A 14,709-nucleotide genomic window follows, 5' to 3' on the forward strand; every position below is an offset into this window, starting at 1 on the left:
CCACATAGGCAAGAACAGGATATCTTTCCCCTGCAGATGCTGGTGATGAGACTTGTGTGGGAGGACCCCAGAACAGAGCAGGCACATGAAGAGGAAGGAAACGAAAGGGTGGGGGGAGTCAAATGAGAAGAGTGAGAAACAAAAATAAGCTGGCCCACATTGCATTAGGAGATTCCTTTTAAAGATTGCCTGGCATGTAGAGGCAATCAGGAAGCAGAGACTGTTTGGCCCCACTATGAGCTATTCTGCTGCACCGTGACCAGGTCTCAAGTGTCTGTCTCTCCCCCCATCTTTCCCTCTCATCTATCACTCACTCCCTCTCATCTATTCCTCATCAAGTACTGCCTTCCATAAAAAAGGGTTTTGGCCACCAGGCACGAAATCTGAGAAAACGGATCCCTTTTCAAGATGGTCTCTGCATCATTTCTGAGCAGCAGAACCAATCCCTGCAAGGATACTGCACAACCTGAAGCCATCTTAATGCTGGGAAGTACTGTGGAGGGGGGTTACACAAGGGTATGGCCTCAACATTGCACACTATGTCTCAACCCCTGTTTAGGAGGCCATTGTGAGGTGTGATTGGCAGCAAGGGGCCCACATAGCTATTCACTTGAGAGTCCATCAATCATAATTTGGCTTAATTAACCAGCAGGAATGACAAGCCCAGGGCCCAATGTCTGACTGGATGGATGGATTAATGGATACAAGGAAATAGGATAGGCATAATACAACACAAGATAATGTAATACTGTAATCCCAAAGGAAAACTCAGACTGCAAGGCAAGCAGAGAAAAGAGTACAAAGCAGTTGATGCCAGCCAACAAAGAGACTGGTTCACATCATTTAGTTAACCACAGAACAATTTTCAGTTTATCTATCACTTGATGTTAGAGCTGATTTTATCAACTGATCCCTCTGATGTTATTATCTAAGAATTAAACAAGCTGGCCTGGTGGCCTTGGGATATAAGATGCTGCTGACCATGTAATCATGCTGCTACAGTTTGAGTGTGGCTGGAGATCTTTGTATCTCTTTACTTATTTCCTTTCACATCTCTTTTAAAAATAAAGTCACAAAGGCTTACAAATACATCCAAAAACAATGAGAATCACATATTCCTTAGAGGGTTCATTTAATATTACAATCCTTGTGTTTATGGAACTTTTTAAATCTCAATCTCAATTTTTAAGCTAACAGACGAGACGTCCTCGATTTGCCAAAAAAAAACTAAAACTAAAAAACCTGCAACACAATGACAACTGGGAAAAAAAACAGCTGCCAAGGAGGATTTTGTGATGTGATCAAAAAAATGACAAATTAACTCTCCGTCTCTTACTTTAAGGCCAACTTGGTCGAGAAGTCCTTGATAAAATGGAAATTGCAACTACAAATCATTGAAAATTCTGAAAGATTTAGAACAGGACCTTGTGGTGCATTGTTTCAACTTTTTAAAACCAAATGCTGATTTGTTCAAACACAAGCAACTGTGTCTATTTGGATATATAACAGGACCTAACTAAACAAATAAGTTGTCAAGATACAAAACTTATCAGACATCCAATGCTAGTTTTCAGTACTTGACATTTAGTAGCATGTTTCAATACCTAGCCCACAAACCTTATGAAGAGGCTTTTCCTTACATAGCAGCTTTTTTTCACTACAATAAGGTTTTCACTCAAAGCTCACAAGCCCATTTCAGACTGCTTGATAAAAGGCCACTCCCTGGCTTGTCTCATCACATTGTGTCCAAAAGCCTGCACCACTCTCTCATTAGTGTGTGCTAGCCAGCACAGTTACAATTAGCATTAGTTCCTTATTCAATTACTGTGATTGACCATATAGACATGTCCGCCTGTGTGGGCTAGAACTTTCTAATGCTCAATTGATGCAAGACCCACATTGATGCAAGACCCACATGCAGCAGGAGAAAGTTGAAAAATATTGTTCGTTGGTCAAAAGATGGCTCCTCTTCATTATATGTGTCCTAATGTTAGTGCATCCACATGCCTGTTAATCTGCCTTCCAGCTACCCCTTCCTGCCACCCGTCTATGTCCATCTAACTGCCTTCCGAGTCAGGATTTCATCTGACAGTGTGTTGTTACTTCTCCAATATATCCCACCTGTTGCAGTGCATCAGCCCACTTCCATGAAAAAGTCATTTTAATGATGACTCGAAGATGTTATTATTATTAATGGGTGTGCATCAGTTGTACAGCCTCTTCCAGAAACTATGTCTGTACCAATTCACTTCCCATACCAATTAATTTGCCCAATTTCTGAAAAGTTCTCGTTACTCCTTTACTTTCAGGCAACTTCCAGGCCATACCCAAGTTTTTGCATGTTTTAGACTTCCAGGCAAATATATTGACATGGTAGGTAACAGAACAATTAACACTCTCACATACAAAAACGTAGATGTTTAGACATTTATAACAAAATCTTAATCGTTCTGGTTTAAAAATATGGCCAGAAAAAGATCCTATCAGAATCCTATGGGTGATGTCACTGACAATACTGTTTTTCTAAAGTCAATACTACCAACAAACCGACAGTGTGCCACCATGTTGTTTTGTTTGTGTATGTATTATGTCATAGAAAACGACAATGTACAATTGCATGTGATTCACATTAGCCCACTGTGAACCAAACCCCAAGGCTTCATCCAGTGTAGGTATTATTACTAATGTCTAAGTGGGTAACTCAGAATGCACGGCCCAAACTGGAGTGGTTCTGAAGCACTCCTGCCATATCGCTCATCCCTGAGTTCTTCATTTAATCATGCCTGCCGGTGCCCAAACCCAAAAGTCATACCAACAGTGCTGCGTCCCACAAGAGAATGGAGGGGCAGACTGTAAAGGTGCACAACTGTGTTTGAACATGCCATACATAAGCTACAGAAATTAAGTGAGCAACAGGAAAGAGACAAAGACCGTGCAAACCATTTCCCTCCATCTGTCATTCAGCCAGTGTGCCCATTGATTCTGTTGTTGCCCTGGCATCCTGGCTCTGCCTATTAGTCTGCTAGTTAGACTGGCATTTAGACTGGCAGGACACATATACGCAGGAGCCAAAGGGTCTTCTGCTTGGCTCGCACCAAACCAATGTAAAACTGTAGAAAAACCAACAGCAACATGCAGCAGCTGCCTTCTCCAATCACGTCAGTCTGGCCTAATTTGATTCCGTCTCGACAGGATTCAATTACATTTTATTAATTTTGGCACAGTGAGACTCCATAGTTTGATTCAATCTCTAGCAATGCAATTTAACGAGATGCAATCAGATTCACTTGAATTGAATGCATTTTTAAATATAATCTCTTCCTCCCGCTGTATATAAATCCTCTCACTGCTCTTGTCTATCCTTTCCAATGTTCCCTTCCTGGGATTCAGAATATAGAATATGATGAGCGGCGCCAAACTCTTCCTACAAGAGGACCCCGACTGCTTAGTGCATCTACATTTTCTTAGCTTCTGGTTGGCAGAGGCTCCCCGAGGAGTACATTAGTCACTTCCACGCTAATAGTGGGTAATCTAAGTGAATATACGGTAGACCGAGGTTGGCAGAGGGCATTATTGAACATGTTAATGAACATGTTTTTGCCCCATGCATCGCAACTAAATAAAGGTTTTTCAAAACCAAAAGCCAAATATTCACATACTAGAGCTTTTTGTTGGGAATGTGATCTCTCTTCTCATTACCTCTGCGATTGCTTGTTACTTAAAATCCCAAAATGTATCATTAAATAGACATTACAAGATGACAACAACCCTTAGCTGCACAGATGCTTGGCAGTGTTTTTCTCATACATCCAGGTGTTGAGAATATAACACTCTCCTCCTTGTCTTATATGCAAACCGGGTGGATTGAGCGCTAAAGGGCGCACAGGAGAAATCAAAAGCTTGCAGGCAAATCAATAGCATATCCATAACACCGAGATTGCCCTTTGTACAATTCAGGGGTCTGCTGACTCTAGTCGTTCCTTAAATTGATTTCTCATATGTGGCTGCCTTGAGGGGGTGATTCCATTTTCATATATACACTGGCACTCTATATGTAGGTTCTCTGTCCTAGTCTATTAATCCAATGATGCAATCAATTTTACCTTGCAGGACCAAGACACAGGCCATTTCTTTTGAGAACAGCTTTGCAGGTCTTTAATAGGAGTTTGTGACTGGTGTTGCATGGTGTTAAGAGTTGTGTGCAGCATTGTTCCACTGTCAAGTTATGAGCATGGTACGAGATAAAGGAAAGCAGAAACCTTTAGGGTACAGATTTTGCAACAACCCAAAAAAATTCTTCCTGCAAGACTAGTGATGTGAATTTCTTAACAAATGTGCACTTCCCTTATAAATAAGCACCAAGTGATTAATTTTGCGCTTGAGCCCCTGTAACTCATGTAAGCATGTACGTGAACCAGAACTACAGGATGTAAGCAAACCTCAGACGCATGCTTAAGCCCAGGCTCAGGGTGCAATGAGAGACACACTTAAGCGCATGGGCATAAATCTTTTAAACCCTGAGCCACTGACATTTCCCCCCAGAGATACAGCAAAATATCTTAATTACGCCACTTAACATCAGATTGGCGAGTCCCGGGTGAGCCAAAGCAAGCATAATTCATTGTACTAAGCATCAAAAGCCAAATACATAAAGCTTTAAGGATGCATACTCAATGCAGGGGTTGATGGTGAGCTGGGACTTGAAAAGCAAATGTTTTCCTTTAGAAGCAAGAGGGGGGTAGAACAGAGGATATCTGCAGAGTTAGTGTGGCAGGAGCCAAGGCACCTCACTGACTCCTGTCAGAAACTCAGGCTGTAGACATGCATTGGGGAAAGCCAGTAAAACCTCTTTTCTGGTTCTTTCATTGATGGTTCAGTGTCCGCTCCAAAGCCCATCACTGATGAATCCACTAAGAATTTAACATCCTACTCCAGAACATACTCTACCTCAGAGCCAACCTTATTATTTATATTACAGCAAGTTGTGCATTGTCTAATAGGTCAATTTGTGTGGACTTTGCTATAGGGAAAAGCATGATATGAATGTAAATTGGTTGGTTAGGTGATGTAATACTACTGCAACAAAGGGAAAGTAAAACAATGAATATTTCAGTTAAGGCTTATGAACAGTGTGGTCTTTGTTTTACCTCTATGGGATGTTCCATCTTTCTCATCTTGCTCTCTATCCTAACTGCAGTTTCTAGCAGTGTTGTATTCATTTAAAATGGTGTAAACATGAACTGCCAATAAACTACAGTCCTTTTAAGATGTTGAGGATAACCAAGCTGTCTCTGTGGCCTAAGGCATCTTACTTTATGTGCTTAAAATCCTTATTTTAAGCACAGCTGCTGTTTCCATGCCACAAACCACCAAAACAAAAACACATTAGACCATGTGGACTCCCATTTGATGCAGTTTGGTCCCAGTCTCCATAAGGCAAGATGGCTACTGATTTATAGTTTAAATAACATGCAACTGCCTTCTGTACAAGTGTTAAAATTAGACTTTTGTAGTGTCAGAGACCCATTTAAAAGACAAAACAAATCAGTTTTGTACTATACAAAACCCTTTAAACCTTGCTCCCTAAACTCCACTACCCTAAAGACTTTTTAAAAAGTAGTCAGAGTGAACCAGATGCAACATCCTGTAGTGGCCGGTGGCTTAGGGCTTCACTCTTGGCACCACTTTGCAGCGCTCTACCCCCACCTGCCGTTGTGCGCCAGGAACCCACTGTGGCCACACTGCAAAGAAGGTCCATCTAAACACACAACATCTTTAGTTTTTTACTCTTGAGACATTTTGTTTTCTTTAAACAATTGGAAAAATCTCGCCACGGGGAAAAGATAACCTGTCTTATCCATGCAAATTCACTTGTTGCAACAGAAAGACAAATCGTTAATGCATGTACGTTTTTGGCGCTGAAGGGGTTGCACTATTCTCATCCTGCAAGCGACTAGGTTTCGCTTTAAGAAATGGATTATTGCTATATCTGAGGCTACAGGAGTTGGATATTTTTCGCAGTGCACGCGGGGCTCAGCCCGCGTTGACACGGCGACGCGCAGACCAGGACACAGTTAGTAAGCAACATACACAAGAAAAGAAGAAAAAAAAGTCCAAAGGCTAATAAACGCTTTCAATCAGAGCTGTTTTTAGCAGCACTAGTCACTCAGGTATCTTTGTTACCCTCCGCGCGTGCAACCCACACACAAGCGGGCGCGCGCAGAGACAATCATCGCCCAGTCAGATCAGGTGCGCCACGCACATGAAACCCAAATTAACGGTGAAGTGTCACTCTGACATAATAAATGCAGCTCATATTCTCAAACTTTCCCAAGCATGTCCGAGTGTGTGTCGGCATCATGGGCTCGGTATTACCGTGCACAGCCTGCGCACAAGAAGCTCACACTGGAGGAAGACGTTTCACCGTACAATGCATACAGTCATTTTATACAGTATACAGCAAGACGGAGTGGACATGAGAGAGGGATGAAGCAAGAAAGGCGGTGGTCAAAACAAATAGCCTAGGTGTAATTCACAGAGTCTCCATGTATGATGCCAGTTGAAGTTGGCAGACACTGATTTTTAAGATAAGAGCAGCTCTTTGCAAAAACAAAAATACACTAAAACAATGCAGCATCGTAAAGCCTGCTCCTAAAGACTTACAAAAAGAACCTAAACAAGGAAGCTATGCCATGTCAAATGATACAAATAACCGTTTTTGGTTGGGGAGTACAGAGTTTATATCTCAACTGCTCACCCAACCTAAAAAGGGACCCCATCATAATCCCCCTTTTCAGTAAGAAAGCATTGTGGCCCCTGCAAGACGTGCTTCAACTACAAACCAACGTCCAGTTAAACAATCCACCCCTCTCTCTCTCCCTCTATCACTCTATATCTCTCTCTCTCCCTGCTGCAGATCACGATGGCAAAAGGCACTTAACTTCCCCACAAAGTCACCAAGCTGGAGGGTTTCACACACTCGCGCACGCGTCCTTACCTTGACTGCCGCAGACGAGCAACCCGAGGAGATGGACGAGTTGGAGCATCATGTTCGGGCAGGTTTCGGGCCGCCGGACTCTGCTTTCAGCTGCTGTAAAAAAACGACAAGGGCGACACACACGCTCGGCTCTGTTCATCCGCTGTCTGGGGCTCCGCTGGCGACTGATCTGCCTCAGCTCCTTCCTTCCCTTCCTTCCAATACGCGCGCTCCCGCTCGCCGCTCGTTCACTGAGCACTGAGTTCTCTGCGCCGTGGACCCCACCGCCCCCACCTCAGCACCACTTCTCTTCACCCTCACTGCTGGAAGCTGTTGATGAGAAGCAGACAATAAGTGGGCAAATCAAGCCAAACATGTTTACGTTTTTCAGAACTTCATTGAAATATTCTAAACATGTTGTAAAGTTGGAAGGGGCAGAGCTTAAGGAAAAGAAATATCTCCAGAAAAAGAGTAACCTAAATATTAGCAGGGGTGTACTTAGAAATCCTGCGACCATATCTCATACTTGTCGGCCCCTTCCAGCTATGGGCCCCTGGAATCCACCATCTATAATAGCACTGCCTAATAATCTCAGAAGTCCAGGCAAAAATGGCCTCATCAACGTCTATGAAATTTCCTTACATGACTAAGTCATTCACAAAAATGTTTCTAAAGAGCTTCCCGCCCACTGACATTTCAGGGGATAAGTGAACAAAGATGAAGTTATTCTAAGTGATAATGGGAGCAGAAAAGTCTTTGGTGCTTAGACTCACCCATTGGACACAGAGCTACCCAATCCAAGTATCATAGTGTTTATAGTGGATGCTTAGTTTAGAACAGTCAAGTGAAGAGAAGGTAAACTCGATCCAGCATGATACGAGAAAAACACACATTTAAAACATTGTGTACAGGTTAGTTGCTGAATTAACTAGGGTTTGGTAACTCTTTAAAGTAGTGAAGTAGGTGAAGTGCCGTTTACCCTGTTACGAGTTGATTAAACCACTGAAACAGTAAGGTACAAAAAGTTATCTAATGTTCCTTCAATGTTACCAATGTGTTTTGTATTGAAACAAGAGGCAGCTGCAGAGTTTGACCAGCGGCTGCACACCAGGCCGCCGGATGATGTTGCTAAGAACTTTGATCTATTATCAGACCGAAACACAACCGGTTCAGTCTCGACTCTCCCGATTGCCACTCCGCCCCGTGTTTGAACAAAACTATTTTGCGGAATGGAAAGTCTGCACTTGAAGCTGCTCTGGTGGATCTGCTTAAGCTCTTTAAGCTCTTGATGTATTTGCAAAAAGGCTGAGGAGCAAGTCCATTTAAAGATTTAATAACAAGCTTTACATCATGAAAATCAATAAAGTTTGCATTTTGCATATAAAGTAATTAGTGGATAACTTTGCAGCTACAAGCCACAGATTTCCCTCAGGATCTGATGGAGACCGAAATAGAACTGAAATGAGAGTAAATGATAGAATAACATTCATCAGGTGGCCAGAACCAAGACTCTAAATGAATGCGGATGTTGTTTATGTTTGCTCGATGAGCAAATAGTCAACTGTTTGCTTACGTGTTCCCTACAAAACTTTAAAAAGCTGACAATCTGTCATAGTTGTGTCAACAGCTTGTTGATCACCTAAGTGGTTAGAAAAGTAGTGGTTTAAAAACCAGAGGACATAGCTAAAATCTGTTTTCTCTTCCAAGTGTTGTCCAACTCATTATGGTATCTTAAAACCCAGACCGTCCAGTGTCATTCTTAAAAGGCTGTCCCAAGCTACATCATCTTAAAATACACCGTCCAAATGTAGTCTAGAAGAAACATCCTGGGAAAGATTGGCATTGGTCCATAACAGAGCTAGCATACAAACACAGACAAACTTTAACACTCTAAGAAACTTTAATTTAATTTGTTGAGCAAATAGTCAGTAGAAAGTAAATATTATACATTTTGATGTGTCAGAGAACACTGATTACATTGCAAATGATTTATCAACTTAACAGAATATGAATTTATTCACATGTCCTAACATAAGGCAAACTTTGATATGTGAAAGCAGTGATTATCACCTCTTATGGAGTCAAAAAGGGAAAAATCTCGAGCATCTCTGCTGGGAACAAAGGAAGTGACAAATCACTGATCCACCTTGCCAAGGAGCAGAAGTGTATATTATATTAAAGTCTCTCTCAGTTGGGAATCGCATGGTGTGTTGTGTTGATATATGCTGAAAACTGGACAAGTGTATTTATTAAAAAAACAACCCAACTCATAATTATTCATTGCTGTCTCAGGTGACATCATGTTTGATTACTGGATGGACATCAATCCATAAGGCTCTCTCCAGGTTTTATTTCAGGACAACTCATCTTTGGCCCATGACCTGTGCTCCTAACACATAGCTGTAATTCCCAGTCGTCGTCTGACAGACTGATGCAGTGGACAGTGGAAGATAAGCAAAAGTCACAAGCTGCCTAACAGCCATCTAGAGGTGAGCTGTTGGCTCTAACTATTTCGTTGTGGTACAATTTGTGTCAAACTGTCGAACTGGAAACTGGGAAGGTGTGTAAAAAGAGAGCAACAATCAATTTTCAGTGAGGTCTGCCTGGAAAGCAGATTTCTATTTTCATTTCTATTTTTTACAACAATTTATCTTTAATTGATGCCATTTTAGTAGCCAATAATTGTCACTTTTAACTATAGTAATAATAACAATAATAATAATAATAATAATTCAGTACAGCTGCATTAAGAGCCATTTAATAGTCTTTCGGTTTCTACTTTGCTAAAAGGTGTGATCATTGCAACAGAAAGTGAACATGTGGCGGGTTGGCTCAGTGGGTGGAGCAGGTGCACATATACATAGAGGCTTATGCCTCGACGCAGATGTCCAGGGTTCTAGTCCATGCTGCGATGATTTTCTGCATGTCTTCTTCCTCTCTCACCTAGCTGTCCTGTCCATTAAAGGCAAAAAAGCTCCTAAAATTATCTTTAAAAAAAAAAGAAAGTGAACAGGAATTTCTCTTCTGCGGAACACGTACAAGTGTAAATTCCACTTCAGCCTCTACGGTGAGGCTTGGCATGAGGGCAAAATGATGGTTTTAATTGGTTTAACAGTGTGGCTCCTTGAGTCATCTGGTACCTGCCCTTCAGCAGGATGGTGAAGGTGCAAAAGGCGACCTTGTATTCCAGCGTAATCCAACCGCAGTGAAAACTCTTGACTTTACCTATTCGGCATTTATGAAAAAAGATTGTGTAAAGAGAAAATAGCTTTTGCTTCCCTGAGCGGCCTGTTGAACATCTTCTAATCATGTTCATGTACGTTTCCTTGGGTGCTTTGATCCACAACAGTCCAAATATACAGTTCTCTAGATTTGAATAGGATATGTTTGGACAGGGCTTGTAAAAACCACCACTTATTGCAACATTCATAGTGATGGTCAAATTACATGTTGGTCGATGGAGACACAGCACGGCCACCCGTCACACTTTTGGAATGGTAAGTGTACATATATCAGCCAAAACTATATTTTGTATGATTACATGCATTAAAAGGCACATTTTCTACTTGCTTTCAATGAATACAGCATAATACGTGCTGTCAGGGTATGCCTAAATGTATTTAGAGGCACAGTCTGTCACTGGTATGGACCCGCCACTTCACTATTGCAAGGTATTGCATAATGTAGCTTCCTTTGTGCTGGGGGGAAAAAGAGCAAGTGTTTTGCACCAAGTGGAAAAACTTCGTCATCACCGCTGTCACCTGAGTGAGCCGGTTGCCTTAGTAACCCAGGTAAATGGCTTTGTATTAATGGCTGAATTAAGGAGTTGCTTACACAGATCATTAATTGTTGAGGTGTTTGTAAAGCTTAAACCAGTCAACATTTCACAGCATCAAGTAGTGGTAAAGACCCATTGTCATTTCAAGTGTAACCAAAGACGTAAAGAAGGGGTGGCACCACACATGAATTACAAAGCGCTTCAGTCTGACCTGCGAATATTACTCCTACTGTACATCAGAATGTAACAACCCGGTGGCAAAATGAAACGTTTGATGTCAACACTGGGACAACCGTAGTCTTTTCCTAGATGTCATTGCGTGGGGGACAAATAGCTTTCATCACATTAGCTCGGAACAAATGTGCTTTGTGCTGCTTACTCACAAACACTAAGTATCTCGATGCTTACCATGACCTCTGTGGATATCACAACAAATACCACAAATTGTAAGTTAGTCATTAATCTTTCTCTCAACAGCTCAGTTCAGGGAGGGGAGAGTATGTTCACTCCAGCACAGTACCTACTGAAAGTACCACTTAGAGGAATTTGAATTTAACAATAGCATTTTCAGCATTAATATAATATTTTTATTCCACTAAATTTCAAAGGAAAACTTGAATGCACATGCACGTGAGGGAAAAAGTATTTTCCTCCAATACGACTGTGTTCTTCTATTTGAAAATGCTGTTGAAAGTTCTGGGATGTGACACACATGGAGAGTATTGACCTGTATTATGGCAGAAAGACGGGGAAAATGCACCACGCTTTGTTTCTGTCTTTCAAAATATATGAACATGTTTCTTTACAGGTCTCCCCAAAGAAAAAAAAATACATTTTAAAATGTTCATCTACTCCAGAAGTGACGAGCCAGCGGGTGTACACTGCAAGTCAAAACATCAGCTCCCTCGATGCTATGTCCCACTATGGATTATAATGTTGCATTGAAGTAAGCTGCACACTTTTATGAAACAAATAGAGTTATGCACATCATTGCCTAAAGTGTTTTTTTGTCCCTCAAGTGAAAAGAAAACATTGTGTATTCAAAATTAGGGCGGTGAAAAACAAGCCTGCCTCAGCAACTTCACACACACAAAACACACTTTATATTCAACACGAGAAAAGCAAGATTATTATGATTAATGTGGTGCAAGAATGTTTTAAAGCAAATGACAGAGAACAAAGCTACTGGAACCATGTTGATTCAGAAAAATTACACATGCTTAGAGTTGTGCGTATACAGTAAATGGGCCAAAGTGATAGACTTAGATAAATTGAACGTCTGTCAGCCTAGAAGGGACTTCCAGATGGTCCTCCCCTTCAGAGCATGCTCAGACTGTCAACCTCAGCATGTTGTTTCATAGTCCCTGAGAAGAAATATTATAATAATAATAACAAAGTACAGTTTCTAAATTTGCATATTCAAGTTCCGCTGCAGTGTTGCCCGCTGCAGTGTTGCCAGTGTTATTTCACCTACTTATAAAACTACACACAGAAAAAAAACGGAGGTTTAGTTCATCTGCAAAACAAATATCCGTCCTTTTGGGAATAAGCGATTCAAACTAAACTGATTGAAATCCATTGAAACAAAACAAGAATTACAACAATGGCAGTTCAAATTTAATGTGGCCTTGGAAAATGACAGTGGGAGTCGGTGCTATTTTTGGCCTAGAGGGGTGACCAGTCGCTCCGGGCTGTGATTGAAAAAAAAAGGCCAAGACAGCCTCCTGACTCAGCACACAATGCGGACATCAGATAGAAGAATCACTGAACCCCTTGGTAATAAAAACCAAAGACAGCATACACATTGCCTCTCAGTCTTTGTGAAACACGCATTCACACATGGCCGTATCTGCAAAGCGCCGTCTGATATCTTGGTGTCGACTCTGTTTCCTCAACATTTCTATCCACACATGAATCGATTGCAAATCCCTTGGCTTATTGTATTTGGACAGTCTGGGAACGTTGTATGCAACAAACAGATGCCTGTGGGAAGTGCCGCCTCTAGTCGCTTTCTCTCTTATTATGCAACTATTGTACATTCGCTTGAAGCAAAGTGCCTTTTGGTGAGAGGTAAAATAGTTCTTTCAAATTTTCAAAAGAACAGGAAAAAAAACAGCAACTGAAAAGTATTTTTTTTAAATAAGGCAGCATTGAAGACAGATTCCCAGTGGATAGACATTTTCTTATCAGTTAGATCAAGGTCTCCCAATCTCACTTTTGCCAGAGAGTGAAAATGACAAATTTAACACACTTAAAGAGAGAAAAAAAAAGGTATTTTCCAACCTGGGTCTTATTCTCATAAATGTGGCAATTCTGACAATGGGTCATGCTGAGTTTGCACTGGCCATATCATACAGTTTTCCTTCCTTTCCTATGTTAAGGTACACTTAGTTTTTCCTGCTTTTGTTGAAATTCAAATCTACCAAAGGGAATACTAACGCAACACAGAATGATGAATATATAATATAACATGTCTACCATCCATTTTTTAATATAGCATGTTTGAGTGGTTTATTGATGTCCTTGGGACATCTTATTGAGCCTCTATGAATATCTATGTTACAGAATTTATGCAGAATTTACACCATAGATATAATATAAATTACTGAACTTTACATGTGAAGTTTCAATGCACGGATTTGGGTTGACATTATTGGCATTATGGATTGCTTCATGTCAGAACAATGTTAACCAGGTGGAAAGATTCTGTTTGTGGCAAGTTTCTATGTATGATTAAGAAATACATCTTGTCTAATCACAATGCATTGCTGGAAACATGTTGTACTACATATGATATATGTAGTACATGTTTATTCCGTATGTCCCAGCAGTGAAACAAGCAACATTGTCTTTTTTTGTAACTGCAAAACAGTGACTGCAATTACAGGACTTTTAGAGCATCCATTCTGTACATTTGATATTAATTTTGTCAAGCAAGGACATTAAGCTCTCATCATTTTTGAAAAGTACAAGACAGGTGTCAAAGGATGAAAATCTCATTCTGAAGGAAAGCCTTTCATTCTCACGTTATTAGACAGTTCTGTGAGACGGACAAGGGAAGATGATTCGCAGCTTAAATCAAAAGCATCACTTAAACCCATCAAATGTCCATTAGACATCATTTTTAATCTCAGTCCATTGATCCAGAGTGTCGCAGATCAACAACTGGATCCCAGCTATTACATTGAAAGGCTTTCTACTGGATGATACCTGACAGGTCATATGGTAAAAATAAATTACAAATATACTTTACTTGCAGGAGAAAGGATAAAAGTTAAGATAGAACATTCAGTTTGGAGGATTCCTTAATCATTTCTTGTTAACAATGTTCTTTGAGCCAGTTTCTAACAGGATTTCTTCCTTTGTTGTATTCTGATAGTGGCCATTTTAATGCACCGGACTAAATGTATTCACAAAAGAGTGCAGGATGTTTCACACTTGCAGCTTGACTAAGCATATTTTTTATGTATAGCTATCACATAAGCATCCATGAGTTACTTTTACAGTCTGTCAGTTGCCCTTGTCACACATGAGCTGTAAAACCCATTTGTTTACACAGTTTATGGGGTCATTTGGTCATTAATTTAACACCACAATTAGGACTTTAATCTGTCTGGATCTTCCCATCAATTATGTAGCACTTTAAGACTAAAGGACAAGACTTTTCCCAAAGGTTTTTTACTGTTATAACCTCTAGCCACACACATAAAACCAACACATTATGACACATTTTCTCAATGACACAATTTACCACCTACTGTGGTGTGTTCAGAAAGTTGAGCGTATATGGGATGTTAATCACAGCTGGACTAATCAATACTTTCATTACCATTGGGTCAAAGGAACCAATGCGTCGCGCACAGAGACAGTTATCCACCACATTAATCAGCTTGTTAGGAGCTGCTTTTTCCAAATTCGGAACGTTTCTAAACTCCGTAAAATGGTGACTTATAAT

At 40.7% G+C, this 14,709-nt stretch overlaps 1 protein-coding gene across 3 annotated transcripts in view; it reads right to left on the reverse strand.

The window, feature by feature from the left end:
* LOC117939252 (neural cell adhesion molecule 2-like) overlaps positions 1-14,709 on the reverse strand; it is a 291,147-nt gene that overhangs the window by 232,070 nt on the left and 44,368 nt on the right. For all 3 annotated transcript variants that reach the window (XM_034864437.1, XM_034864436.1, XM_034864438.1), the window contains exon 2: positions 6,998-7,306. In XM_034864437.1, the coding sequence (XP_034720328.1) occupies positions 6,998-7,136 (139 nt within the window). In that variant the 5' untranslated portion in view covers positions 7,137-7,306. The remainder of the gene's footprint in view (positions 1-6,997; positions 7,307-14,709) is intronic.

This window comes from Etheostoma cragini, chromosome 24, assembly GCF_013103735.1.
Source record: "Etheostoma cragini isolate CJK2018 chromosome 24, CSU_Ecrag_1.0, whole genome shotgun sequence".
In the NCBI taxonomy this organism is placed as follows: Eukaryota; Metazoa; Chordata; class Actinopteri; order Perciformes; family Percidae; genus Etheostoma; species Etheostoma cragini.